This window comes from Pseudogymnoascus verrucosus, assembly GCF_001662655.1.
Source record: "Pseudogymnoascus verrucosus strain UAMH 10579 unplaced genomic scaffold scaffold_11, whole genome shotgun sequence".
In the NCBI taxonomy this organism is placed as follows: Eukaryota; Fungi; Ascomycota; class Leotiomycetes; order Thelebolales; family Thelebolaceae; genus Pseudogymnoascus; species Pseudogymnoascus verrucosus.
In genome coordinates, this window is record NW_017263662.1 from 552,951 (window position 1) to 576,819 (window position 23,869).

The window sequence follows — 23,869 nt, forward strand, 5'->3', positions numbered from 1 at the left end:
ATTCAATTCTAAACCCTTTAACCCCCAACTAAAGCAAAGCCCTAATAGTAACCCCCCCCTCCCACGCATCCCCACCCTCCAACTTCGTCCACCCCGCCACCTGCCCCGCCTCCACGCAAATCATCTCCTTCCACCCATCCTTGGGCGCGAAATCCTTAATCCCCTTCGCCTTCTCCTCCCACGGGTTCCAGACAACCACGTTCTCGAAGTTCTCGCGCACGACCTCGAAAGCTGGGGTGCCGTTCGCGGAGACCGTTAGCGCGGTGTCGACGGTGGCGGGGGTGTAGACGCGGTCCGTCTCGCCGGTGATGGAGAGGGTGCTGGGGGAAGTTGGGGCGGTGGCGGCGGAGGCGGTGACTTTGTCGTGGTATGGCGCGCCTGCTAGGCCCTCAACTGTGGTCGTGGTGATATCCTGCACACGTTAGCTTCACTCCCTCACTCACACCCTCCCAAAACCAATGGGTAACAGAAGACCAACCTTAACCCTCAAATAAGTATGCATCAGCACCTGAAACTCCCACGCCTCCCCCCCATCATTCCTAACCAACATACTCGTCCGCAACGCCCCCCTCGTCAGCGCAACCGAGTAAATCAGCCCAAACTCCCCCTTCCACGCCTCCCTTGCCTCGGCACTCAGGTTCTCGGGCCCGAGCCCGAAATCGAGCTTCACACCGCCGTCGCCGCCTTTGCCGTCGGATTCGGTGGTGGACTTGCCGAGGAACTCCCAGCGAGAGGTGCGCGCGAAGCCGTGTTGGGGGAGCGCGGAGGTGGCGGGGTGGTCGGTGGGTTTGCCGAAGACCTGGGGGGAGGTGTTAGCTTCTATTCTCATGTATATTCTCTGGCTCCGAATGATCGATCGACCGGATAGTCTGGTCTCCCAGACATTGCGCGGGGTATAGACTGCCAGCTGGCACTCAGACTAGAACTCGGAATGTATACGCACAGGAAACACCAACGGCACTCCCCCCCTCACCGCCGACCCACCACTCAAATCCGCCGCCTCGCTAACCCACAGCTTCTCCTCTCCCTTATCCTTCCAGCTCACCACCGTCGCGCCATACAGCAGCACCTCGACGCTCTCGCCCGTCGGCAGCGTGGCCGTCACGCGCCCGTTGTCGTGGGTGATTGTCGCGCTGGCGGAGGGCTGCGCGGGGGTGGCGGAGAGGGAGAGGTTGTTGGGCTTGGGGCGGGTGGAGGACATGATTGCTGTGGTTGTGGTTGTTGTGGTGTTGGGCTGGAGATGGATATGAGGGGTTGATTGATTGAGTTGGGTCGGGTAGTGTGTCGTTCGTATCGAGAGCGAATCGTAAGCCTATCTATCTACTACCACGCTGTAATGAAGTGTAAATAGTATCTCAAGCAAGAATCTCAATTCTAATCGTCGTCAAAGCAGAACCTCAAAGATGTTGTCAAAGTAGTAATTAGTTGTTGAGTGATGAACCCGTCGCGGTGTTGTTATAGCGGGGCAAGGCCGCCAACCCAACCAGCGATGATGACAGAGACGATTGAGGGGAGAGGGGGCAGAGCTGAGAGCTGACGCGAAACATGCGGGGTCCCTCTCTCGTTTTACCCACTACCGCACCGCCGCATCCACCATCCAACATCCACACCACAGCCGCGACTGACAGCCAACCATCCGTGCATACTCTGAAACGAGAAACATGGAATTGGCAATGGAAGGGCAGGGCGGGGTGTTTGATCTGCTGTGCGGTGTCGCAGTGATGGGAGGGGGGGGTTATGCCTTTGTAGTGGTGGAACTTGGGATTCATGAGTGGCAGGGCTGAGTTATATGACCAGGTATCCTTATCTATAGGACCCTTATATAGAGGTTTCACTATAAATATACAGTAATAGAGTAATACAATAATAGTCATAATAGTCATGATTGTGTACAATTCAATTCGAGATAATCCACATCTCCAATTCCACAAAATCCCCTTTATGATACAACAGCCGTACTCCATACAAAAAAAGACGCCAGTACAGTTATCCTACCCCCCCCCACCGAAAACAAACCCACCCCCCTTTCATCCGCGCTATGCTCGCTATGCTTTATGTACTATACGCATGGGTATGTCCTCTCCCCTCAGTCAAGACGCTCGACCCAACGACCGAGTTATTTTTATATCCTAATCCCTCCCAATCCCTTCGCTGAATGCATGAACCACCACCCCCATCCCCCATCCACAGCTTACGCAGCACTCCCCCTTCCCCTCCTCTCAGCCGCATAAAGCTCCGCCTTAAAATCCCACACCATCTCCTCCATCTGCATCGCCTCCCCCCTCGACACCGTCCCCGTCCTCAACCCCTCCATCAGCTCCTTGAACATCGCCACCGCCGTCGCGCCCGTGAAGCCCTTCTTCGCCGCATCGTCATCGGCCTCATCCTCAGCGACTTCAGGCTCTATAATAACGACTTCAGGCTCCGCAGCAGCAACAGAAACAGACGACTCGCGCACCTCTGCCATCCCATCCCAGATCTGCGCCTCGGCCTCGTCGTCGGACGCCACGCCCTCCCGTTGCGCCTCGGTCACGCCTCCCTCCCCAGCACCGTGCATACTGACATCCTCCGCCTCTTCTCCCTTCACATCGGTGCCCACAAACGAGTCCTCCACCATCTCCCCAGACGCGGTGTCAAGATCCAAATTCAAATTCAAGTCTAGATCCACCGACTTCCCCCTCATCACCTGACTATCCGTCTCTTCTTCATCCTCAACCACAGCGCGGCTCCTCCTCCTCCGCTGTCCAAGATCGCTCTCCTCCCACTTCGCCGTGGATGTCCTCTCGCGACGAGAGCGGCGGCTGCGGGGCGTGGTATCAACAGTTATCAACTCAGCGTCATCTCTCTCAGGTTCAGCGGCAAGTTGACTATCCTCCACCTGCTCCCCTACTTCTTCAACGCGTTGCCTCTTCGCGCTCTGCGACCTCATCACCACATCCTCATCTTCTTCCTCACCATGCGGTGACTTCCTCCTCCTCGTCTCAGTAGCTTTCGTAGGCGTCTCAGGGATTGTACTCGAGATCTCGCGTTTCCTAACACGCGATCTCGTGCGCGCGGGTATACTCCCCTCCTCCTCCACTTCCTCCTCCTGCTGCTCCGGCACAGCTGGTTCCTCAGACACAGCAGCAGCGCGAGTCAGCTTATCAGAGCTACGCATCGATCGCATAGACCGCGGCGCCTGGACGACGGGGGTAGATTCCTTCTCCGCAGCCGCAGCAGCGCGGCGACGTTTTCGGGTTTTCCGAGTCTCGGGCTCGGGAGCGGGAGAGGGTTGGGGGGAGGCGGTGTAGGCGGTGTGATCAAAGCCGGTGGAGGGAGTGAGGCTGAATCGACTGCGTGTGGTTGGTGGTGCATCCGCCTCTGCGCGGGTCTCGTCCTGCTCGACAGCCGGTGCAACGCTCTCATCTGCGACAGAAACAGACGCACTCGTCCCACGGCTCACATCCCCGTTTGAGCCTGTCCGGTTACGACGGCGTCTCTTGCGTCGTCCACTTGACTGTGTGCTAGGTAGATCGGCTTGTGCCTCGAGTAGAGGTGAGGACTGCGCGTCAACAAAGACCTCGTCGGTCGTCAAATCGTCGCGCTCGCGGATGGCGTCAAGATTTGACAGCGCATCCGAGAATGTCGATTCATGCGTAATTTGCTCGCCTTGCTCCGCTGGCTCCACGTTATGGGGTAGAGGAAGCGCTTGCATCAAAACAGACTCGCTATCACTCCTCCCATCCTCCTCTCCACCCACCACCTCCGGCAGCCCAAGCGCATGCTGCTCAAGCAACAACGAATCAATCGATCCAAATGACGTAACATTCCAGAACTCATCACTCGCCGACGGCCCACCCTCTGCCTCCCCCTTCGGCGGCGAACTCGGCACATCCCCCTCCTCCTCCTTCCCTAGCAACCCCTCGGTGCTCGTCTCCCGTCTCGGCGTAGGGGATGAGGTAATGAAATCATCCTCTCTCTCTCCTACACGACTAACACTCGGCGTCCCCCACGTCGTGCCCTCAGTCACTGGTAGATCAGAGCTAAGCGCCAATCTCTCCCCAGAGCGCCTCGTCTTCATCCTAGGGCTCTTTCGGAGGTCAGGGAACATAGCTGCGGCTTCATTCTGCTGTCTCTCCTTGACTTCGCGCTGGTGATCGGTTAAGAGCTGCGAGTCTTCAGCTGTAGGTGAAGATTCGATGGCTGCGAATTGGATCTGCGAATCGTCGTGTCGGAGTCGCGGGGTGGTATCTCTCTTCTTCTTCTCACCGAGTTTCGACGCGCGGGTGGAGAAGCGCTTCTTGGATGCAGATTTAGATAGTTCGATGCTGGGGTGAGGGGATTTCGCCTTTCGGTGTGAAGCAAGGGGCGAGGATTCAAGGTAGGGTGTTACACCGCGGCTGGCCGGGCGGCTGGAACAGCGGAATGAGAGAGCTTGGCTGTCTGAATCGGAGTCGATGAATTGGGGACCACTGGGTGTGGCAGCCTCGTCGTATGCTGCTGGGAAGGTTGGGAGTTTGAGGTCAGCAACCGGGCGTAAACGGGCTAGTGCTTTCGCGACGTCGGGAGGGTAGGTGAGTGTAGATTGAGTGCCAAAGGTTGCATTCCAGAGGGTGATAGCGGAATTGGCGATGGGTTTGCGTTTGCTGTTCAGGCCTGCGGATAGGAGGGCTTCCAGCTTGGAGAGGGGAATAGTGCTGTCTACTCCTGAGTCCGCCCCTGAGATCGTAGTCGATGCCTGGGAGCGGATTGCTTCCCAGAGAGCTGTAACAGCCTTCCCAGTCGAACTCCTCGATTTCACAGCCCCATTCACATCCTGTATCCAACACCCACCACCACTCCCGATCGCAGCGAACAAATCCAGTGAATTCGTCCCAGGACACCGTTCAATCAAAACAGTAACACTAGTTAGCAGCGCATCCGCACCAATCGCGTCTTTGCTACACTCCTCATAGCACTTCTCCAGATACACATTAACAGTACCATAAAGATACTTATAAGGATCCGTAGTAGCAGGCTTAGGACTGTTCGTCGACGCGCCCCATAACCTCCTCCGCGCAGCCTCAAGCGACTGCGCGTCAACGGGGTAACACGCATCGCCCACGAGCACCGCACACATGCCCGCAAGGGCGCGCACATCTGTGCGACCCAATTGATCGCCCAGACACCTCGCCAGCGGATCAACAAGACACAGCGCATGCCCGCCATCGCCGACTTCAGCCCTGATATAGCTCGAGGCAGCGCGGAATAGGGTTTCCAGGTGCGGAATCCCCTCTAACACGACAGTAGTAAGGCCGTACTCGAGGACCCGAACAATGCCGCGAAGGACATCGCCTTCTTGCGGTTTATTAGCGCTAGAGCTGGGTGTATGGCTGTGTCCATCATCGGCGCCCTCGGTGATGGCTCCAGCGAGCATATCAGCAAGAACGGACCATACCGTCTCAGAAGGAGAGACGTCAGACCCGCGCACTGCTTCGGGGAGGCACTGCACTAGATCCTGGCAGAACTCGAAGCGTGACGTGCGCGAAGTCCGGGCCTCGTAAAAAGGGTTGAGGATAGCGCGAACGGCGGCCTTGTAGGTAGTGCTGCACTGGAGGTCCGATGCTGCTTCGACAAGGAGGAGGATGAGGTATTGGAGTGGTGATTTAATTGTTTTCGGGAGGCGGTGAGAGGATGGCGTGGCGACGGCTAGGAAGGCGTTTTGTTCGGTAATGGAGAGCTTTTTCTCGGTGAAGGGTAGCATGCCGAGGATACTCACGCTCTCGGTTATGAGGTACACCATGCCGTCGAGGTAGGCTGCTGAATCCATAGTTTCGCGCTGCGTAGCTGGCTGAGGACCCTTCTGCCAGAATCTGCGTAGCATAGTGAAGATCCGTGCTACGCATTCCATGGTTTCATTAGAGACTTTAATCTCCTTAGCCCCCGCAGCAGCAACAGTCATCAAGAAGCTCCTCCACAACTCCGTAGCAGGGCTCTGTGCCTTCCCGAGATCGGCGAATCGTTGCTCGAGAAGCTGCTCCATGACGTCTAGGACAGGCACGCAGTTCTTGCGCACCCACTTCGAGTCGAGGGATGGGAGCTCGCTGGGCTTGACTAGTTCAGCGGCCATGGCGCGGTCTTGTTTCCATGGCGTGGCAGATGATTGCGTTGAAGGCTCGAGTAGCGAGTGTAGGATCTCAATTGCCTGCTCCACGCCATCCAACCCTGGTGTTCCTTTATCCGCGCCTTGCTCTGTGGTGGTAGTTGCCAACTTCCCAACTAGCGGAACGACGTAAGAATCCCAGTATAAACTCAGCTGCGCATGTGACGCAGCAGGATTCAGAGTATAATACAGCAGATTGCAAATACTGCTAATAGTAACCTGAAACATCTCCTTCCCCTGCTTACTACTATTCTTGCGGTTGAGCTGCCCAATAAACGGCTGATGCAGCATCTTGATGAAGCGGGGATTTGTCTTCTCGTCAGGTCGGATGGCAAAGACGAGTCTGTTCCAGGCGAAGTTGGCTTCGCGCTTGACTTCAGGGTCGCCGCTGTTGAAGCACTTTTGGAGGGTTTGGAACCACGGGGTCATGAATTCCCAGTGCTCTAGTTGTGATGGGCGTGAACGGAGGGATAGGGTGACCACGCTCCATATCTGCGGTACGGATGGCACATCTTGCTTGGTTTGGATGGCGGTATTAAGACGGCTGGCATAGTAGTTTCCGTACTTCCCCCCTTTCTCGTGAGGTGCTTGGAACAACTCCACCACAGCCCGGGATACCTTTAATTGCGTCCCAAACTGCAGCGCTGCTTCGAATCCGAATGCAATGACCGGGTTGCGAACTTCTTTGACGCTAACAAGCATATCCTCAAACATATCCTTAAGCCAGTCATTATTCGCAACCAAAGCTGGCTTCGCCTGCTTCAAAAGCTTCCTGTATATCCCCAGCCGTCCAAGCACAATGCTCTTCCCCCTAACATGCTCGGCGATTTCGTGTGTAGCCTTGAGCACCCGCGCCGCTCGGTCGGGCGTCATGATCTTCGGCGGGAAATTCTGTTGTCCAACCACAAACATGAGGTGCTTCGCAACATCCTTCGAAACCTGCGGATCCTCGAAAGTCGCAATGGCATGCTCCAGTACGAAAACAGAAAAGTCAGTAGGCATCGGCTCCGTCTTCCAAAACAGGCTCGCAAGCAATATCAGCGCATTATTGATCAGCACCGTATCAGCCGCCCCAGACGGAAGTTGCGCCGTCATATCCCTCTGCACAAACTGCGCCAACAACCCCATCTTATCCCTCAACGCCCTCGGATCCGGCAGATTCCCCGTCGCCTTCAACACCCCCGAGAGCGACATATACGCATCGACCCTGCTCATCCTATCCCCACCCGCCAACTGCTTCGCCACCGACTCCAGCATTATCGCAAAGCCCACGTCTGTGATCGGCTCTATAGATTTATTATCAAAGCTCAATGAAGTCCGGTTCAGCGGGATGGTAGCCCCATTATACGGTTTCAATATCGACTTCGGCGGTTTCTGATCGCTCGACGGCGGCAGCGAACGTAGTATCTGATTCGAAAGCCTCGAGCTACTCAGATTCAACACCCCCTCCTCCTCATCCACAATCGACCACCCCACCTTCTTCAGCGAGCGATTCGACGGCGTAGATATGCTGGGGGTGGTGGTGGACTCAGCTGACGACTTCGGCGATGCGTTGGGCGGCGTCTTGGTCCCTAATCCCATCGACAGTATTCGTCGAAGCAGGCGAGGCCGCGGCTCAGCGGCAGGTACGGGTTCGGAGTCCCGCGGTGGTGTCGGGGGCCGGGGAGGAAGGTTCTCGAGACTTAGACTCCGTTTGGCGCCGGCTTGCAGCACCATGGCTGATAGCTGCTGGGCCGTTGTGAGTGGGTGCCAGTGCCGTGATTCATAGAGGGTTAGGAGGCCATGGGGAGTATGGTGTGTGTGTGTGTGAGAGTTGGGATAATGACTCGGTTATGGTCGTGGTAGGTGTGTTGGATTTGGTGGTTTGGAGATTCGGTTGTTCCCCTGTCTGTTGGTGAGGTGGTTGAGGGTTTTCGTGATGCCTGTCAATTTACTTTACTGCACGTTACTTTTTGGCGACGCGTTATGCGCGTCGCGCTGGCTTAACCACTTTACGCGACCCAGGCTGCTTTTTTAGGAGAGCTTCCCCAGCCTCGTCTGGTATGTCAGGTGATGTCACGTGCGACCTTTTTTTGGTTTTGGAAATATCAAATCAATGGTATTTTACTGTAACTATGGTATTATAAGTGTGTAAGCTTCTTATTCTCGGTATCATCCTACTGACATGGCTTTTAAGTAAATATGCGCGGGTAGTTCACTCATAAACTCCTATCGGTCCTTCAACAACACCACACCACTCTCTCCTCCCACCACAACATCTCCCCCAACATCCCGCAAAACTCCCTCCCTCTCCATACCCTCACTCCGGGTTGGTTCCTGTTTCTAGATGTTGGATGTTGGATATCATCCCAGGATATATATTCCCGACTCCAGTAACACCCCCCGTCACGTGTTAAACCAACATCCCATACCAACGAACGGCTAAATACCACCTCCAAACACCAACAAACCAGCAGCCCCTCCCTCTCATCTCCTCCACCTTCCCCTTCCTACCATCCCCCCCACTCCACAAACCAGAGCCTATTCCCTCCCTATCGAGCGCCATGCATACACCCCGTCTCTAGTACCTGCACCCGAGCCGGATAGCTGAGACAGTAGCCCTGTGAGTGGCGTGGGCTAGAAGCCATGATACCTGGGCGCGGCAGGGGGGTATCGTGGGTCTTTCACGGACTGTGAGGTGGTACGGGACATCCATGTATTGTGTTGTAATGAATGTACTCCGTGCTCTGGAGGACGTGCGTACGGTCGGTATGTTGATGGAGGGAGGGGAGGGGGAGGGTAGAGACGGGATGAGACGGGATGATAATGAGAGCCGAGGTATGTTCGGGTTCGGGGACTGGGGGGTGGTCGGACGGGTCAAGGGTGGTCAGTTGAGCCAAGGATTGGGGGTTAGGTTAGGTTAGTTATCATTTAGTATTCATGAGGTATAAGGGAGGAACATGGTTGCGCAGTATGCCAGTTTAGTATGATATGATTTCCGCGCTTATGATGCTGATCCAGATGCTAGATGCTGGAGGCCGTTTATAGTCCTGCATGCAGGTACAGTAAGATGATGCTATATAGAGTATATCCTTCCCAGGGGAAAAAAAAACCATAAATCCTTCCTACGCCCCCAACAGACTTCCTTTAGCTCTCCAAGATTCCAACAGCCTTCCTTCCTGACTCCCATCCTTCCTTCCTCCAACACACTAAACACACATCCCTTCCCTTACCCTCCCCTCTCGTCTTTCCACCTCAAGTAACAAACCTCATCATCGCCCTAATAGCCCTCGGATTCGGGCCTGCCACCACAAAAGTCAGCGCAGGCCCTTATAAGAACTCCATAACACAACACAAGAAAGCACCACAACCACACCATCATCGCCCGCACACAGCACTCAACGATACCTCTTCGGAACAATAAGACTCATCCTACCTTTCCTATCCCTCCTCACCGCCGCCACCGGCTCCACCACCACCTCCCCCCTCTCATACAGCACGAGCTCCCCCTCCTCTCCACGCCTATAATCCGCATCCCCAATCCTTTCCACCCTCACGATCCGTCCCTCCCCCTCATACCTAGGATGGCGATGTCGATGTCCCGACCCGAACACCGGGATCGGGGCTAGGGCGAGACTGGACTCGATGTGTCGCGGCGTCGGGCCCATGCTGCGACTCCGATAATGGTGGTGGTGGTGCGGACTACCGTAGCGCTCTTCGTAGATGGTGGCGGAGGTGGTGGTGGTGACGAGGTCGGTGGAGGGGGTGGAGGGGGGGTAGCGGGAGCGGGGGGGGTCGACTTGGATTATCTCGGGGACTTGGGAGTAATCGATTGGTGCCGGGGGAGGGGGGGTAGGGACGTGGATGACTTGCTGATGGTGGTGGTGGTGGACTGGGGGAGCCGCGTAGATGGGTTGTGGGATGGGAGGTGAGTAGACTGGTCGCTCGATGGGGGGTGGGATGGGAGCTGGGGCGGGGGGTGGGGTGTAGATTGTTTCGGTGTGTCTTTCTTCGACGATTTTGTCGACGTGTTCGGTTTCTGGGAGTGGTGGTTAGTATGGACTCACATGGGTTTATGGTGGTGGAATGGATGGGTGAGGTAGGTGGGTGGATAGGAGATGGCGAGGTAAGAATGCGACCTACTAGTCTCTCTCCTGTATTTCTCGCTGAGCTGGAGAACCTCATCGATATGTTCGCGCCCCAGGGCCTTCTGGATAATAATCGTCGTGTCCTCCTCCACAAACGGATACCCCAACTCAATAATCGCCCTCTTACTCACCATCCTCGCCGGCATCCTCGTCTTCCCCCTCTTCGGAAACTGGCTCTTCCCCGTCCTCACCGAGCTCGCCAGCGAGTACTCCGAGCTACTCGTGCTGCTCAAGCTGCGACTCCTACTCCGTCTCCTCTCGCGCACAACCTCCCTCTCCCTCACACGCTCCGCGGGGTATGCCCTCTCCTCCTCAACCTCGCGATCGCGTCGCACAGCCACCGGCCCTGCCTCCTCTCTCTGCATGTATCGCGGCATAGTCGGCTTGCGGTCGAATGTATCGAGACTACTCTGCCGCCTCAGCATACTCGGCCTCACAGGCCTGACAGGTCGTCGAACACGCTCCCGCTCCGGACTCGGGTCGCGGTAGTACTCCCTCTCCCTCTCCACCTCGCGTTCGACAGTCGTCCTGCTCCTGACTGGAAGGTCTCGTGGGGGTTCATCGCGGTAGACCTCCCGCTCGCGCTCGCGCACGTAGTCATCTTCGTAAGCTGCCCGTGATGGAGGACCGCGTCGGTCAACAAACTCGTCGCTGGAGGCGGAGTGGTCGCGAGCGCGGCGGGAGGGACGGGCGGGCCCGCCGCGGTCATCGAAGCGTTCGAGGTCGCGGTCGCGGGGTCGGTCACCTCGCTCGTTGGCGAAGCGGTCGGCATCGTCCCAGCGCTGGGCTGACCGCGGCGGGGCGTAGTCGGTATATGGATCTCTGGGCATTGTTTGGGCGGCCTCGATGTTTTGTCGGGGTTATGTTTTTCGGGGAATGAGGGTTTGGTGATATTTTTTTCTTGCAAGATGGAGGTGTTTGTTTGACCCCGCTCTGTCTCGTCACCACCCACCACAGGGATCATTACCTGTCCTGTCGCGAAACTTGGCGATCGCACACAAATTGACAACTACGTAACCACGCATCCATCCACCAGCCACAATAAGAGTGCCGCCACACATCGATATACACAGGAAATAAGTGTTTTTTTGATTAATCTCGCGATCCTTGTATATCAGCCACCCTTCTTCCCTCCCTCTGCCTTCCTTCCAATCGCTCCTCTTCCATCCCACCTTCTCGTTCTCCTCCTACCCCCCCCCCCAAAACATCCCCGTCTCCCTCAGCCTTCGCCCCCTTCCCCTTCCCTTCCCTCCTCTCCCCTCCTCTTCATGCCTGACCCTTGTTTATACCATGCCAATCCCATGCTCTTCCCATGCTCATCCCCCATGTCTACCACCATCCACCACCCATGAGACCATGACCATCCCATACCTTCCCATGCCCATCCCCTGCCTTCTCCTCCCTTGAAGTCCTTGAAGTCCACGAGTCCTTAGCATGTGGCATGGACCCTGGTTTCCGTAGAGTTTCCCTGACTTCCCTGCCTCCCCTGCTCTTTCTCCATCATCTCCCTGGCTCTTTCTCCTCTTTTCTCCATCAAATTACTCACTAGCGCACGCCGTCGCGTCCACTACGACCTTCCATCCTTCCACACATACAGTACGCACTGTACACAACAGTGCACAGCACGGTATTTGTGTGTATTTGTGTGTACACGAACAGCATGGTTTAACGATTTAGTACTGTGCAACTATCCAATACACACACTCTCTCTCGCCTTCCTACGGCAGAATTCGAAGACTATTCGGCCCTCGAGTATTCGGCCCTCGACTAGACTTGCAGACAATACAGCAGTCTACGAATTGAAGGTCAGCCTGGATCACAGCCTGCATCACATCCTGCATCACACTCCAACAACACCCTGCGTTGCCCTGCATCACTCCCATCACTCGGAGCCACTCGTCGGGACTCTGTCTGCGTGTAATACTGGTAATACTGCAAGACACCCACCGATACTACCCAAGGACCCCCCGAGGACCCTCCGGGATACTCCCTTGTCCCACATCAATACCCAGCGGCTTGGGCGAAATACTTCCTCCCTCCGTTACGAGTTACAACTTACGACTTACGGCTTCTACAATAGCCTGCGACAACAGACTATAACCGTCAATATCGAACTAGCCAGCCTGAAAGGACACTATTGGGACTCCCAGACTGAGCCCAGAGAGCGGAGAGAGGGGACAAGAAGAGACAAAGACACACAAAGAGGGGCTCGACCACACACCACTCGTCCCGCTGGGAACAAAAAGCCCCAAAAAGAATCCACAATTACCACCAAATCCCCAAATTTACCACCACCGACTACTAAGGACTACTACGACCCCACCACAATTCGACCTCTCGAACCACTCGAATCACTCCACCGCATTACAACCTACCACTACCAACGCCACTATATCCTACTCTACCTCCATCGCTGCCTGCCATCTGTCATCCCAAGCAAAGAAAGACCTTCCAGCCCCAAACCCTCCCACCACGCCCAGCCGTGTCTTTCGGAACCCCCGCCACCAAGAAGATCCCCCAGATAGTCAACTGCTCGTGCTCACCTCACCTCCGCACTTTCCTCCGCTTCTGACGCCCCCACCTTTCACACCATCTACCACCTACCTCCTTCTCTTCTCTCGGTCTGGACGACAACCTCACCCCAGCCTCGATTCCTCTTCCGACCTTTCATATATAATCATGGGCGATTGAGTCAACACATTCATTCCCTTTTGTGTATACCCTTTCAACAATGAGATCCTCCAAGAGCGCGTCGGCGAAGGCTCCTCCGCCGCTGCTGACAGGCGCAGGTACGTTTGCCTTCTGACGCATCCTACTTTTGAACCACGAGCTAACCAGCTGTCGCAGCAAAACTCGCCGAAGTGAAGCGCCTTCTCGAGAAGTTGTCGCTGGACCTGCAGAAGATTTGCATGCTGCCACATCGTGAGCAAGACGTAGAGGTCGACGTGGATTCCACGAGGCTGACGGATATAGAGCGAGACGCGGCCCTCGAGCAGCTGAAGCTGTACGGTCGAGATCCAGTAGATGCCGAGCCCATCTTCACCCAAGAGGTACGTGAAGCGAATTGCGCCTTCATTCTCTATCCTCTACAATGCTAATCCCAATGCACCAGGGAATCGAAACCCTCACACGCCACGCCTTCAACAGTCCCTCCTTCACAACATCTCGCAATGCGCTGCGCTGCCTGGCGAATGCGCTCCTCCTCCGGGCCTCGTCGCGAGCCGTCTTTGTCGACCTACACTACGAGATGAAGCTGTGTCAGCGACTCAGCAACGACAATCGCGAAGACGAATTCCTCGTCTCGCGCATCATATTCCTCACGACATACGGCGGTAACATGGACCTTGAGAACCTGATCGACAACCACCACCTCGCCGAGAACATCAACCAAAACATCTCGCGCCACGCCAAGCAGTACGACGAGGTGCAGAAGATCGAGAAGAAGGAGAGCGACCGCTCCTCGGCCTCGTCCATGTCCACGAAGGATAGGGAGAAGAGGGAGAAGAAAGAGAGGAAGGCCAAGGAGAAGGAAATGAAGAAGAACGCCAAGAACCCCGAATCCACCGAGCCGGACCCGATGGAAGACATGTCCCTGGCTGAAACCCTCAAGCTCCTCTTCAACACCACCCACTTCTGCCGCGAGCGCGCCTCCGCCTTCGTCCCCGCCATCCCCTCCATCATGCGCCTCCTCCTCAAGCGCGCCGTCGCCCCCACCAACCCCATGGAGCCCCCCACTGCCCAACTAATCAGCGCCCTCATCAACCTCCCCCTCGACCTCGCCGAGTCCCACCTCTTCCCCCGCTCCGACCCAAAGATCCACGTCGAGCGCCTCGTCAACCTCCTCGACCTCGCCACAGCCGCATACCCAGAGCGCGACCTCGAACAGCAGGTCTCACCCCTCCTCTCCCTCCTTCGCAAGATCTACGCCGTCGCGCCGCGGCCTGTTAAGGTGCACCTCCGCATGCTCCTCCTCCCGACGGCAGAGGATAGACTAAAGCCCTTGGGCGCGACTAATACCCTCTCCTCGCGCATCCTCAAGCTGTCTACCTCACCCCTCGCCCCTACGGCGCGCGAAGAGCTCTCCCACCTCCTCTTCGAGATGAGCGACAAGGACGCCAAGAATTTCGTCCAGAACGTCGGGTACGGCTTCGCCTCGGGCTTCTTATTCCAGAATAACGTGCCGATCCCAGAGAACGCCTTAGATGCGTGGAGTATCAACGATTCGGCGAGTATGGGCGGGCGCAGCAGCGTAGGGGAGAGGAGTAGCAGTTCCAGCGCCAGGACATTTGGGATGGTGGGCGGGAAGGCGGTGAATCCGATTACGGGGCAGACGCTGGAGAGTGAGGAGCCCTGGGAGGGACCGAAGATGACGAGGGAGGAGAAGGAGAGGGAGGCGGAGAGGTTGATGGTTATGTTTGATAGGTTAGTTTTTCCTCCTCGGTTTTACTTCCCCTTGTGTTACGGTCTGGATTACGATGAGGGTGGGCTAGAAGCTAACTTGATGATCAAATAGATTACAGAAGAACGGCATCATCAAGACAGAAAATCCAATGCGGACGATGCAGCATGAGGGTCGGTTTGAGGAGCTGTCGGATGATGATTCGAGCTAGATGCTCTCGTTGTCTCGGTAGTGTGGGTTGTGGGTTTGGGGTTGGTTGGATTGGATCGGATCGGATTGGGGTTGGATAACGGTGGTGGGTATAGGAGGATATGGGGGACAGGGGGATATAGGGGATATTGGGGCATAGGGAAGCGCGGGGAGGGAAAAGGAAGAAGAAAGATTAATTCGATATTTTAATACCCTTGAATAGAGTATGTTTGGTGTATGGAGTTGAAACTTCTTTCTATGGTATACTTGGACTGTGTGTTTTTCACGTGTTAAGAGGTGAGAGGTTGGTGGTGTTCATGATATCTTCTCTAATTTATGTTTTCGTCACATATAATTCCCATGCTTTGGCAGCTTGATTCCGCCTTGATATCCGTATCTTCATATCCTTCACCACAATCTCCCAGCTATCACAGTGGATCTTTAGCCAACTGTATCTCCTGTTGTGCATTTCCAGCACAACAACTCCTTTCCCAGGCGATCGTAGACTCGAGGGAGGTCACGGCCCAGCCAGCCACCCTCCGCATCTTCATCCACGCACCACTCAACCGACCTGTCAACCCGATCATCAACTCGCTTGGGTACTCAAACAGAAACATACGCCCGCAGCGCCTTGACGAGGTCGCCCTCATTCGCCTTCAACAGCTCCGTAGCTTTCGGTTTCGAGAGCTCGAGTTCCTCAATCTATTCCCTCACACGTTAGCCAATGTCCCTCCCCTCTCCCCTCCTCCTCCTCCCCCCGGAAATCATCACGAAATAACCATAACTCACCACAACCTTCACATCCCCCGCCTCAACCTTAACCACCTTCTTCACCTCCTCCTCTTTCTTTCCCCCAACCTTTCCCCCCTCTCCCCCCGCCCCTCCACCCCCACCAAGACGATCCATAGCCTTCCTCACCGCCTCAACATCGACATCCTGCTTCGTATTGCTGTCATCGTCGCGCGGCGTATCGAGAGACGAGAGCGCAGCGGCTGCTTTACGGTCTTCCGCCGACGCGGGGGGGAGTTCCTCGGAGATGTCGCCGCTGGGCGTGGGGCCGGGGGTTAGGGTTGGGGGTTGGGGGTCGGTCATTCTGTGTGCTGGGTTGGGTGGTGAGGTGGTGTGGTGAGGTGGAGATGTGGTGGAAGGTGGTAGTGTTCGGAGTACTGTGAGATTTGTGAGACGGGTGGTGGTGGTGAGGTTGTCGTGGGATTGGGGAGGTTCGTTGGCGGTGGTGGTGGTGATGGCGGTGGGATTGGGGGGGGGGGTAACTAAAAGCGGGAGGTGATGATGGATGGATTGTCGTCAGGGATGCGTTGGTGGGGTGGTTTCTTGGCGTGGGCGGTGAGGGTTTTCTGCCCGAGATTTGTGGGAGCTGAGTTGTCATTTATGTGTTTCACTGCATTGAGTCACCTGGGAACAAACAACGAAGAAAAGAGAGCTGAACTTTGGCAATTGGATTCGGACTTTTGGATTACAACTTATAACTTCTTTCTTACTATCTTCCTTCCTCTTTACTACACTATATTTCAGGATATATTCACTTCCAAACACACAAACCACACACACAAACCGCACCAACAATGGTCTCCATCCCTCAACCCCCCGCAGCGGCCCAGCCAACGCAAGAAATCAAACTCGCCGCCGCCAGTGCCACAAACACCGCCATGCCCACCACCACCAGCACCACCCCCTCGGGCACCTGGTCCCCCTCCTCCTGGACCACCAAGCCCATCAAGCAAGACGCCATCTACGCCTCCCGCCCGGCCGTCGAGCGCGTCCTCGCCAACCTCTCCCGTCTCCCTCCCTTGGTCACCCCCAACGAGATCGAGAATCTCAAAGCCAAGCTGCGAGACGTGGCACAGGGAAATGCATTTCTCCTCCAGGGCGGGGATTGCGCGGAGCTCTTCGACTACTGCCAAGATGGTGCCATTGAGAGTAAGATCAAGCTGCTGCTGCAGATGAGTCTGGTGCTTATCTCGGGATGTAATAAGCCGGTCGTCAGGATTGCGAGGATGGCGGGGCAGTATGCGAAGCCGAGGAGTAGCCCGATGGAGATGGTGGATGGGAAGGAGATTCCGAGCTTTAGGGGGGATATCTTGAATGGGTTCGATGTTGGGGAGAGGGATTTGGATCCGGAGAGGTTGAAGAGGTGAGTTTGAACTGGGTGTGTGGGGGTGAGGTGATGTGGATGTGAACTGATGGGGTTATAGTGCATACTTCCATTCTGCGGCGACGCTCAACTTTGTGAGAGCCAGCTTGGCGAGTGGGTTTGCGGATCTGCATCGTCCGCTCGACTGGGGCTTGGGACATGTCCAGGACCCGGAGCTTCAGGCCAAGTACACGAAAATTGTCGACTCTATCACTGGCACTCTTCGCATGATGCGTGCTGTTGGTGTTGGCGCAGAGTCCTCTTCCGGTCTCCAGACCGTCGATCTGTACACGAGCCACGAGGGTCTCCTCCTCGAGTACGAGCAGAGCCTAACCCGCAAACTCCCCATCCCCAGCGAAACCACCTCCACCGTCCCCGCGCCCGAGACCGACTCATCCACAACCGGAAGCAAGAAAGCCTACTACAACACCTCCGCCCACTTCCTCTGGGTCGGCGACCGCACCCGCCAAATCGACGGCGCGCACATCGAGTACTTCCGCGGCATCGCCAACCCCATCGGCGTCAAGATCGGCCCAACCACCTCAGTCACCGACCTGATGGCCCTCCTGCGCACCCTCAACCCCACATGCGAGGTCGGAAAGATCACCCTCATCACCCGCTACGGCGCGTCCAAGGTGTCCGAGCTGCTGCCAGCCCACATCCGCGCCGTCGAGTCGAGCGAGTACAAGCGCTGCGTAGTCTGGCAATGCGACCCTATGCACGGCAACACGCGATCCACGCCCAGCGGGATCAAGACCCGCGTGTTCGGGGATATCTTCTCCGAGCTGCAGAAGACGCTGCAGGTGCACAAGGAGGAGGGGAGCTACCTGGGTGGTGTCCACTTGGAGCTCACGGGCGAGGCGGTCACGGAGTGTATGGGCGGGAGTGAGGGGCTGAATGAGGAGGATTTGGGGACTAATTATACGAGTTATTGCGATCCGAGACTGAATGAGAAACAGGCGCTTGAGATGGCGTTTTTGATCGCGGGGCATTATAAGGGTCAGGAGGCGCTTTGAGAGGGCATGAGGGGGTGCATTTAGATAGGTGGAGGAGTGGAGGGGATGGGATGGGGAGACATGTTCGTGCGTGCGGATGTGGGGTTTGTCTTTTTGGGAGCAGTGGGAGTTTGCGGCGGCGTCCAAAAACAAGGGAAATGGTATGCGGCATGGTGTGGAAAATCTGTGGCACTCATTTGTTTGGCTGACGGGTTGTCTGGAGGCCATTGAAAGAGAGGTAGTTGTGGACGAAGTGGTGATTAGACTCTCGTAGTTAGATAGATAGGATATCAATGGAGAAATACTCAGGAGTCAGCTGGACTAAGTAGTCAGCTTTTGATATGATCTTTCCCCAAGGCTGTGTCCCTATCTGCACGCAAGGCGTCAAATTCACTCAATCTCACCTAACGCACCCCTCCTCCCTCTTAACCAGGACAAAATAATGAACTCATTCCTCGCCTTAAAGTCATCCTCTTTCAAAGTGAAAGGGGATATGAAGCGGTGCGGAACCCGGATCCCATTCAAATCAGGCCAAATCATATCGTCCAACTTCTCGGTCAATGCGTTTCTCTGTGGCTTAGGCACTATATAGTTCTGATATTCGACAAGCTGGACAAACTATCGAGGATCGGAGACCATGAAGTCGCATTCGACGGGTTTTTCTTGCCTCTCCTGACGGAACTGGATAAGATGCCCCCGGGGAAAACGCCTGGTGATATCACTCAAGAATTTCATACCATGGCACACCAATTCGCAGAGAAACTGCGAAAACTGCACACGATTCATTTCTCTCCGCCTCAGCATATGAGCCCTCGCCCGCAGCATCTGACCCCTCCTCTCCAGAATGTGATCCCTCGGCCTCAGCATATGAGCTCGATAGATTTACCGGAACTAGAGCATGGTTGCACGTGCAAGGAAATGTCGAAGGCTCGTTTCTTTCCTTGAAGATCCCACGCTCAAGCGCATTCTTTTCCAATTCAGCACCGAGAAGCTTTTCGCCCACCACAAAACGTACCACTTACCCCTGATCACCAAAGAGGGATTTACCCATACGTGCAAGACAAGTATCCAGTTGGATGGCGCGCTAAACTACAAAGTAACCATTCGGAGACTATCTGGTAAGGCTAAAAGGGTGAGGCAAAGAAAAGAGAAAAGAGGGATAATCTGTAAATCGACAATACCAAGCACGAAAATGCGAAAGCCTCGGTCGCAGAGACTTCATACAAAGGCTAGGATGCGATATGCAGCCGATTTTGGACGGTTTCTTTGCGAGACGAGAAACAAGACGCTTCTCAAAAAGTCTACCGAGCCTTCTAATACATGAGCTACGACGGGGATGAGGACGGTCTCTGTAACGCTGGATACGGCACTCAATCTCTACTACGACGGGGAATGAGGACGGTTTCTGTAACGCTAGATACGGTGCTCGTTCTCTGATACTATGCGACGGAGGGCTTTACGAATTTTGCTACTCTTTGCCAGTTGATTATATGAGATGATGGCCGGTTGTTACTGCGTCGGTGGATGACACTTTTTCATTGTGGCTGTTTGAGCTTTACACAAGTATCTGTCTGATACATTCCTAGAGAACATTTGCTTAGATAACATTAGCTTATAGTCTGTAATAATATCACCAATAAAGCATCTTCGAGAGCAAATCGCTTCTTCCTTCTGACGCAATGTAAACCTAGTGACCGATTTAGAAGTATCATGTTACAAACATTTAGAAGCTTGATGCGTTGCTGCGAGTAGGTTGAGTTCAGTTACTGTACATTGTTCTCCCATTCCATTCCATTCCATTCCCTCAAATCCAGCCCAACGCCAGATATAACCGTCCCGCTTCCACTTATATATATACAACAAGGTTCCTTTCCCCCGCCTTTACTTCTTCCCCATGATCATCTCCTTCACGGATTCCAGGGTTGACTTCTGCTTCTTCTCCTTCCCATCAACCACCGAGCTTGCATCCTCGCTGTCCTTTCCTTCCGCGGCTCTCACCTGCGCCAGTATCGGGTTCTTTCCTTCATCAATCACCTTAGATTGTTCGCCTTTCCCAAATCTATCAGACAAACGCTTCGATCTTCTCTCCTTTTCAGCCCTGATCTCTTTCTCCTCTTCATCTCTCGCCTCTAGCTCCTTAATCCACAGGTCGTTCTTCTCCTTAGCCTTGCGCTCTGCCACCACCTCATCAAATTCCTTGCGCTTCTGGCGGTCGGATTTCCAGTACATTGAGCCGGCAACCATGGCGACGATTGTGAAACCTTGGGCGTAGATACGGGCGCGGAACATCCGGTTCGTGCGTTGTTGGTCGCCAGAGCGGATTGACTTGGAGGCATGGTAAAGTGCCCAACATGTAAGAGCACATCCTATACTGAATGTTAGATAATGCATTGGTGGGATGGCTGGAGGCATACCCAAAGGCACGAGGGGCTCTTCTTTGAGCCTGCGGGTCAGCTTTTGCCATCGGTTCTCTTCGTAGAATTCTCTGAGCTATGTCAGTGCGATTTCAATTAATATACCAGTAAACATACGTATCTCCGTCAAAGGACGACGGCAGGTTGGTGGACGACATGGCTGCGCACTCGGAATTGTGGTGAGAGCTTTCCTGATCGCAGCCTTATTAATTAATGCGCTCCCAGTTGCTCCTCGGAGATTCTGTGGTTGTGACGCGGTATTAGGATTAAAGTTTTCCCGATCCTGGTGGTACAGTCACCTATCAGTGACCCCACAATACAAATTCATGGCCGATAAGGCTCCGAACCCAAAAAAGCTCCCTTGCCATGAACACAACAACTCTGAATTGAGAACAACACCACAAGTAATGACGGCAGAGATGGAGACTCCAAATGGAGTCAGCGACTCGCCCACCATACCGCGTACTCCCAGCGTTCAAGCTTTATCTCTGACAGAATATGCCACCAACCCTTCACCGCCGAGAGAAGGGAGGCAAGAGGGGAAGGAGAAAGTGACGAGTGCAGTGCCATTGGACTTCATATTGCCCACTGGGTATCCCGATGTTGGTCACCACGAAAGGCTTCCTTCAAACAAAGCTAATAAGGAGTAGTATTTACGATTGATTCTTACTTCGCGAGTTTATGAAGTTGTCAATGAGACGCCGTTGACTCACGCCACCAACTTGAGCAACCGGCTAGAATGCCAGGTCCTGCTCAAGAGGGAAGACCTGCAACCCGTCTTTAGCTTTAAGCTGAGAGGTGCATATAATAAGATGGCACATTTGGACCCGCAAACACGCTGGAAGGGTGTCGTCGCTTGCTCTGCCGGTATGACTGCTACAATGACCGATGTGAACAAGGCACTGACTTGAACAGGGAACCACGCTCAAGGCGTAGCATACTCGGCTCGCAAACTGAAGATCCCTGCGACCATCGTCATGCCACAGGGGACTCCGAGCATCAAGCATCTGAATGTTACAAGACTGGGAGGATCTGTTGTGCTTCACGGGGCCGATTTCGACGCTGCGAAGGAAGAATGCTATCGCCTGGAGAAGCTTCACGGCCTGACGAACATCTCTCCATTCGACGACCCATACGTCATCGCAGGCCAAGGAACAATTGGAATGGAGTTGTTGAGGCAGACAAACCTCCAGCAGTTGGAAGCTATATTCTGTTGTGTGGGAGGTGGAGGTTTGATTGCAGGGATTGGCGCGTACGTCAAACGCATTGCACCACATGTAAAGATCATTGGAGTCGAAACATACGATGCGAACGCAATGGTCCAGTCGCTAGCAAAGGGAGAAAGAGTCTTCTTGAAGGAGGTCGGACTTTTTGCGGACGGCGCGGCTGTCAAGCAAGTCGGTGAGGAGACATTCCGCATTTGCCAAGAGGTTGTCGACGAAGTCATCCAAGTCACAACAGATGAGACTTGTGCTGCTATCAGAGATGTCTTTGAAGACACCCGCTCCATCGTCGAGCCTGCCGGCGCACTTTCCATCGCCGGCTTAAAGAAATACGTAGCCGCCAACCCCTCTCCTAACACCAGACGCCAACTTGTCGCCATCGCATCTGGCGCGAACATGAACTTCGACCGCCTTCGTTTTGTTGCAGAGCGCGCCGCACTCGGTGAGGGCAAGGAGGCCCTCCTCAGAGTAGCTATGCCGGAAACCCCCGGCGCATTCTCCGAACTCATGAAAGCCATCATGCCACACGCTGTTACTGAGTTCTCATACCGCTACGCCACTGAGGCGATGGCTAACGTCCTCGTTGGAATTTCTCTCACTTCTCCAGCATCGCAGCGGGCAGAGGAACTCAAGAACCTCCTCGAGCGTATCTCTTCGGGTGGCTTGACTGCGGTGGACTTGTCAGGCGACGAGCTGGCCAAATCGCATATCAGATACTTAGTTGGTGGCCGATCTGACGTCCCTAACGAACGCCTATACATGTTCAACTTCCCCGAGCGACCCGGAGCATTGGAGCGTTTCCTTGCTACGCTGAAGCCGAACTACAACGTCAGCCTCTTCCAGTATCGCCATGCAGGCAGCGACATCGGAAAGGTCTTGACGGGTATCCAGTGCCCTGACGATGAGGTTGACCAATTGCATGCCTTTTTGAACAAGATTGGTTACCCTTGGGAGGATTGCACGGACTCTGAGGTATTTAAGACCTTTTTGAGATCATGATAGATGGATGGGAAGATGGATTAGTTATATGGCGTTTGATAGTGCTACTAGATAAAAGTGTAGATGGGTGGCGGGCCTGCACATAATTAATGTGGTCAACTTTTCCCTGGCGGAATAAATCAAGTGCATGGCATTGTGTGAATGACCGATCCTGCAACTGGAGCGACTCCATAGTTACAGGGCTAGCTCTAAAACACTCACTGTGCTCTATCATTTCCTAAATTTCGTATTCATGAGCATGTGTGACTTATGAACTTTAGCTTCCAAGTTTGAAACAGAAACTCCATACTTTTGAGTATTGAATATGAGTAACAACGGGCAACCCAATTTCATTCTTGCCTCGGAGCCAGAGCAATGCAGGAGAACCTCAGATCCCCCCCTGAGTTCCGCTCCATATCAATCAACCTTCCCAGCCCCAACTCCAGGGCTCTCGGACTCAAAGCATCTTCATCTTCCGCCAACGCTCCCCTGTCCAAAGGGCCTTTCCTCGACCCTTCCAGCTCCCACAGATGTCCATCTTTTGCCTTCACGAAACTGACAAAGTGCTGGCCCAACTTATCCGCTGCCTCGGCGGTGGGAGGATGTGTGTCACCAAGCTGTGCAACGGCCTCGTGTGCTACCTCAAATGGCTCCGATTCCGATAGCATATTCGCCCTCTCAGCCCAGCGCAACGGGATAGCATCCAGGAGTATCTTGTCAAAATCGCTCCCTGGTTTGATATAATCTGCGGCCTGGCTGTTGAGAACCGAGTGAAGCAGTCCGATGGAACCACATGCGTGGTTTATTGTCTGCTTGAACCAAACAACGGGCTCATCGGGACCAACTCCTTGGTAAATCTGCTTGGGGCCGTCTTCCTCTTCACGATCTTTATGCCAGGCATCAGACAAGGGAATGATGACCAGCAATGCGAAAACTGGGCGTGGGATTATCGCGAGGAGGTCGGGGTTGGTGAGCGAGTATACGTCATAAAATGCAAGGTCTTGTGAGAGGCCGAGTTTGTATGCAAGCTGGTTCATCACCTCTGGGTTGTTTTCTAGAAACCGTCAGTAAACTGATAAAGTAACTTAACTTGCTGCTTGAGGTTCATTACCGAGTACGGTAAATGTCTTTATGGCCATAGTTGCGACGTGCTAGTTCAGAAGAAAATATGTTCACACAGCCAAAATTTATGTTGAAGTAGTATCTTTAACCCTTTTGTTTGAACCATCTGTTTGTCGAACTATATCCAAGTCCAGTGAAGCTTGGAATTG

The 23,869-nt window shown here is 54.5% G+C and overlaps 9 protein-coding genes across 9 annotated transcripts; 3 read left to right on the plus strand and 6 right to left on the minus strand.

Moving 5' to 3' along the window:
- Nucleotides 1–2: 2 nt before the first annotated feature.
- VE01_03653 (uncharacterized protein) lies at nt 3–1,538 on the minus strand (the record flags this gene model as incomplete). Its single annotated transcript, XM_018273138.2, has 4 exons — nt 944–1,538; nt 479–799; nt 53–412; nt 3–8 (listed from the first exon to the last, which is right to left on the minus strand). Exons 1-4 carry the CDS (start codon nt 1,199–1,201, stop codon nt 3–5), a joined length of 945 nt encoding a protein of 314 aa, XP_018132234.1. The 5' UTR covers nt 1,202–1,538.
- A 379-nt stretch (nt 1,539–1,917) lies between these two features.
- Nucleotides 1,918–8,181, minus strand: VE01_03654 (uncharacterized protein). Its single transcript, XM_018273139.2, has one exon. It carries the CDS (start codon nt 7,835–7,837, stop codon nt 2,192–2,194), a length of 5,646 nt encoding a protein of 1,881 aa, XP_018132236.1. The 5' UTR covers nt 7,838–8,181; the 3' UTR covers nt 1,918–2,191.
- An 886-nt stretch (nt 8,182–9,067) lies between these two features.
- VE01_03655 (uncharacterized protein) lies at nt 9,068–11,433 on the minus strand. The gene is made up of 2 exons (XM_018273140.2): nt 10,244–11,433; nt 9,068–10,139 (listed from the first exon to the last, which is right to left on the minus strand). The coding sequence occupies exons 1-2, from the start codon at nt 11,076–11,078 to the stop codon at nt 9,499–9,501; spliced, it is 1,476 nt and encodes a 491-aa protein (XP_018132235.1). The 5' UTR covers nt 11,079–11,433; the 3' UTR covers nt 9,068–9,498.
- Nucleotides 11,434–11,539: 106 nt separating this feature from the next.
- On the plus strand, nt 11,540–14,965 carry VE01_03656 (uncharacterized protein). The gene is made up of 5 exons (XM_059463554.1): nt 11,540–13,037; nt 13,096–13,170; nt 13,222–13,298; nt 13,361–14,670; nt 14,762–14,965. Exons 1-5 carry the CDS (start codon nt 12,980–12,982, stop codon nt 14,856–14,858), a joined length of 1,617 nt encoding a protein of 538 aa, XP_059319859.1. The 5' UTR covers nt 11,540–12,979; the 3' UTR covers nt 14,859–14,965.
- Nucleotides 14,966–15,152: 187 nt separating this feature from the next.
- Nucleotides 15,153–16,097, minus strand: VE01_03657 (uncharacterized protein). The gene is made up of 2 exons (XM_018273142.2): nt 15,626–16,097; nt 15,153–15,538 (listed from the first exon to the last, which is right to left on the minus strand). Exons 1-2 carry the CDS (start codon nt 15,926–15,928, stop codon nt 15,440–15,442), a joined length of 402 nt encoding a protein of 133 aa, XP_018132237.1. The 5' UTR covers nt 15,929–16,097; the 3' UTR covers nt 15,153–15,439.
- Nucleotides 16,098–16,253: 156 nt separating this feature from the next.
- On the plus strand, nt 16,254–18,305 carry ARO8_1 (Aromatic/aminoadipate aminotransferase 1). Its single transcript, XM_018273143.2, has 2 exons — nt 16,254–16,988; nt 17,050–18,305. Exons 1-2 carry the CDS (start codon nt 16,420–16,422, stop codon nt 18,002–18,004), a joined length of 1,524 nt encoding a protein of 507 aa, XP_018132231.1. The 5' UTR covers nt 16,254–16,419; the 3' UTR covers nt 18,005–18,305.
- Nucleotides 18,306–19,716: 1,411 nt separating this feature from the next.
- On the minus strand, nt 19,717–20,606 carry RCF1 (Respiratory supercomplex factor 1, mitochondrial). Its single transcript, XM_018273144.2, has 3 exons — nt 20,515–20,606; nt 20,398–20,468; nt 19,717–20,349 (listed from the first exon to the last, which is right to left on the minus strand). The coding sequence occupies exons 1-3, from the start codon at nt 20,553–20,555 to the stop codon at nt 19,865–19,867; spliced, it is 597 nt and encodes a 198-aa protein (XP_018132230.1). The 5' UTR covers nt 20,556–20,606; the 3' UTR covers nt 19,717–19,864.
- A 72-nt stretch (nt 20,607–20,678) lies between these two features.
- Nucleotides 20,679–22,856, plus strand: VE01_03660 (uncharacterized protein). The gene is made up of 3 exons (XM_018273145.2): nt 20,679–20,999; nt 21,048–21,264; nt 21,313–22,856. The coding sequence occupies exons 1-3, from the start codon at nt 20,724–20,726 to the stop codon at nt 22,617–22,619; spliced, it is 1,800 nt and encodes a 599-aa protein (XP_018132349.2). The 5' UTR covers nt 20,679–20,723; the 3' UTR covers nt 22,620–22,856.
- On the minus strand, nt 22,661–23,827 carry VE01_03661 (uncharacterized protein). The gene is made up of 3 exons (XM_018273146.2): nt 23,710–23,827; nt 22,909–23,652; nt 22,661–22,836 (listed from the first exon to the last, which is right to left on the minus strand). Exons 1-2 carry the CDS (start codon nt 23,735–23,737, stop codon nt 22,949–22,951), a joined length of 732 nt encoding a protein of 243 aa, XP_018132350.1. The 5' UTR covers nt 23,738–23,827; the 3' UTR covers nt 22,661–22,836; nt 22,909–22,948.
- Between the last annotated feature and the right edge of the window lie 42 nt (nt 23,828–23,869).

Bases quoted from the DNA above. Each gene is read 5' to 3' on its own strand.
- VE01_03655 (XM_018273140.2), bottom strand. From the start codon at position 11,078: ATGCCCAGAGATCCATATACCGACTACGCCCCGCCGCGGTCAGCCCAG. The intron at 10,140-10,243 runs GTAGGTCGCATT...CACCACTCCCAG, and splicing joins GAAATACAGGAGAGAGACTA to AAACCGAACACGTCGACAAA.
- VE01_03661 (XM_018273146.2), bottom strand. From the start codon at position 23,737: ATGGCCATAAAGACATTTACCGTACTCG. The intron at 23,653-23,709 runs GTAATGAACCTC...GACGGTTTCTAG, and splicing joins AAAGACATTTACCGTACTCG to AAAACAACCCAGAGGTGATG.
- VE01_03654 (XM_018273139.2), bottom strand. From the start codon at position 7,837: ATGGTGCTGCAAGCCGGCGCCAAACGGAGTCTAAGTCTCGAGAACCTT.
- VE01_03660 (XM_018273145.2), top strand. From the start codon at position 20,724: ATGGCCGATAAGGCTCCGAACCCAAAAAAGCTCCCTTGCCATGAACAC. The intron at 21,000-21,047 runs GTTGGTCACCAC...AATAAGGAGTAG, and splicing joins TGCCCACTGGGTATCCCGAT to TATTTACGATTGATTCTTAC. The intron at 21,265-21,312 runs GTATGACTGCTA...TGACTTGAACAG, and splicing joins TGTCGTCGCTTGCTCTGCCG to GGAACCACGCTCAAGGCGTA.
- ARO8_1 (XM_018273143.2), top strand. From the start codon at position 16,420: ATGGTCTCCATCCCTCAACCCCCCGCAGCGGCCCAGCCAACGCAAGAA. The intron at 16,989-17,049 runs GTGAGTTTGAAC...ATGGGGTTATAG, and splicing joins GATCCGGAGAGGTTGAAGAG to TGCATACTTCCATTCTGCGG.
- VE01_03657 (XM_018273142.2), bottom strand. From the start codon at position 15,928: ATGACCGACCCCCAACCCCCAACCCTAACCCCCGGCCCCACGCCCAGC. The intron at 15,539-15,625 runs GTGAGTTATGGT...GTGAGGGAATAG, and splicing joins CGGGGGATGTGAAGGTTGTG to ATTGAGGAACTCGAGCTCTC.
- RCF1 (XM_018273144.2), bottom strand. From the start codon at position 20,555: ATGTCGTCCACCAACCTGCCGTCGTCCTTTGACGGAGATAC. The intron at 20,469-20,514 runs GTATGTTTACTG...GACATAGCTCAG, and splicing joins TCGTCCTTTGACGGAGATAC to AGAATTCTACGAAGAGAACC. The intron at 20,350-20,397 runs GTATGCCTCCAG...CATTCAGTATAG, and splicing joins AGAGCCCCTCGTGCCTTTGG to GATGTGCTCTTACATGTTGG.
- VE01_03656 (XM_059463554.1), top strand. From the start codon at position 12,980: ATGAGATCCTCCAAGAGCGCGTCGGCGAAGGCTCCTCCGCCGCTGCTG. The intron at 13,299-13,360 runs GTACGTGAAGCG...CCAATGCACCAG, and splicing joins AGCCCATCTTCACCCAAGAG to GGAATCGAAACCCTCACACG. The intron at 14,671-14,761 runs GTTAGTTTTTCC...ATGATCAAATAG, and splicing joins TTGATGGTTATGTTTGATAG to ATTACAGAAGAACGGCATCA.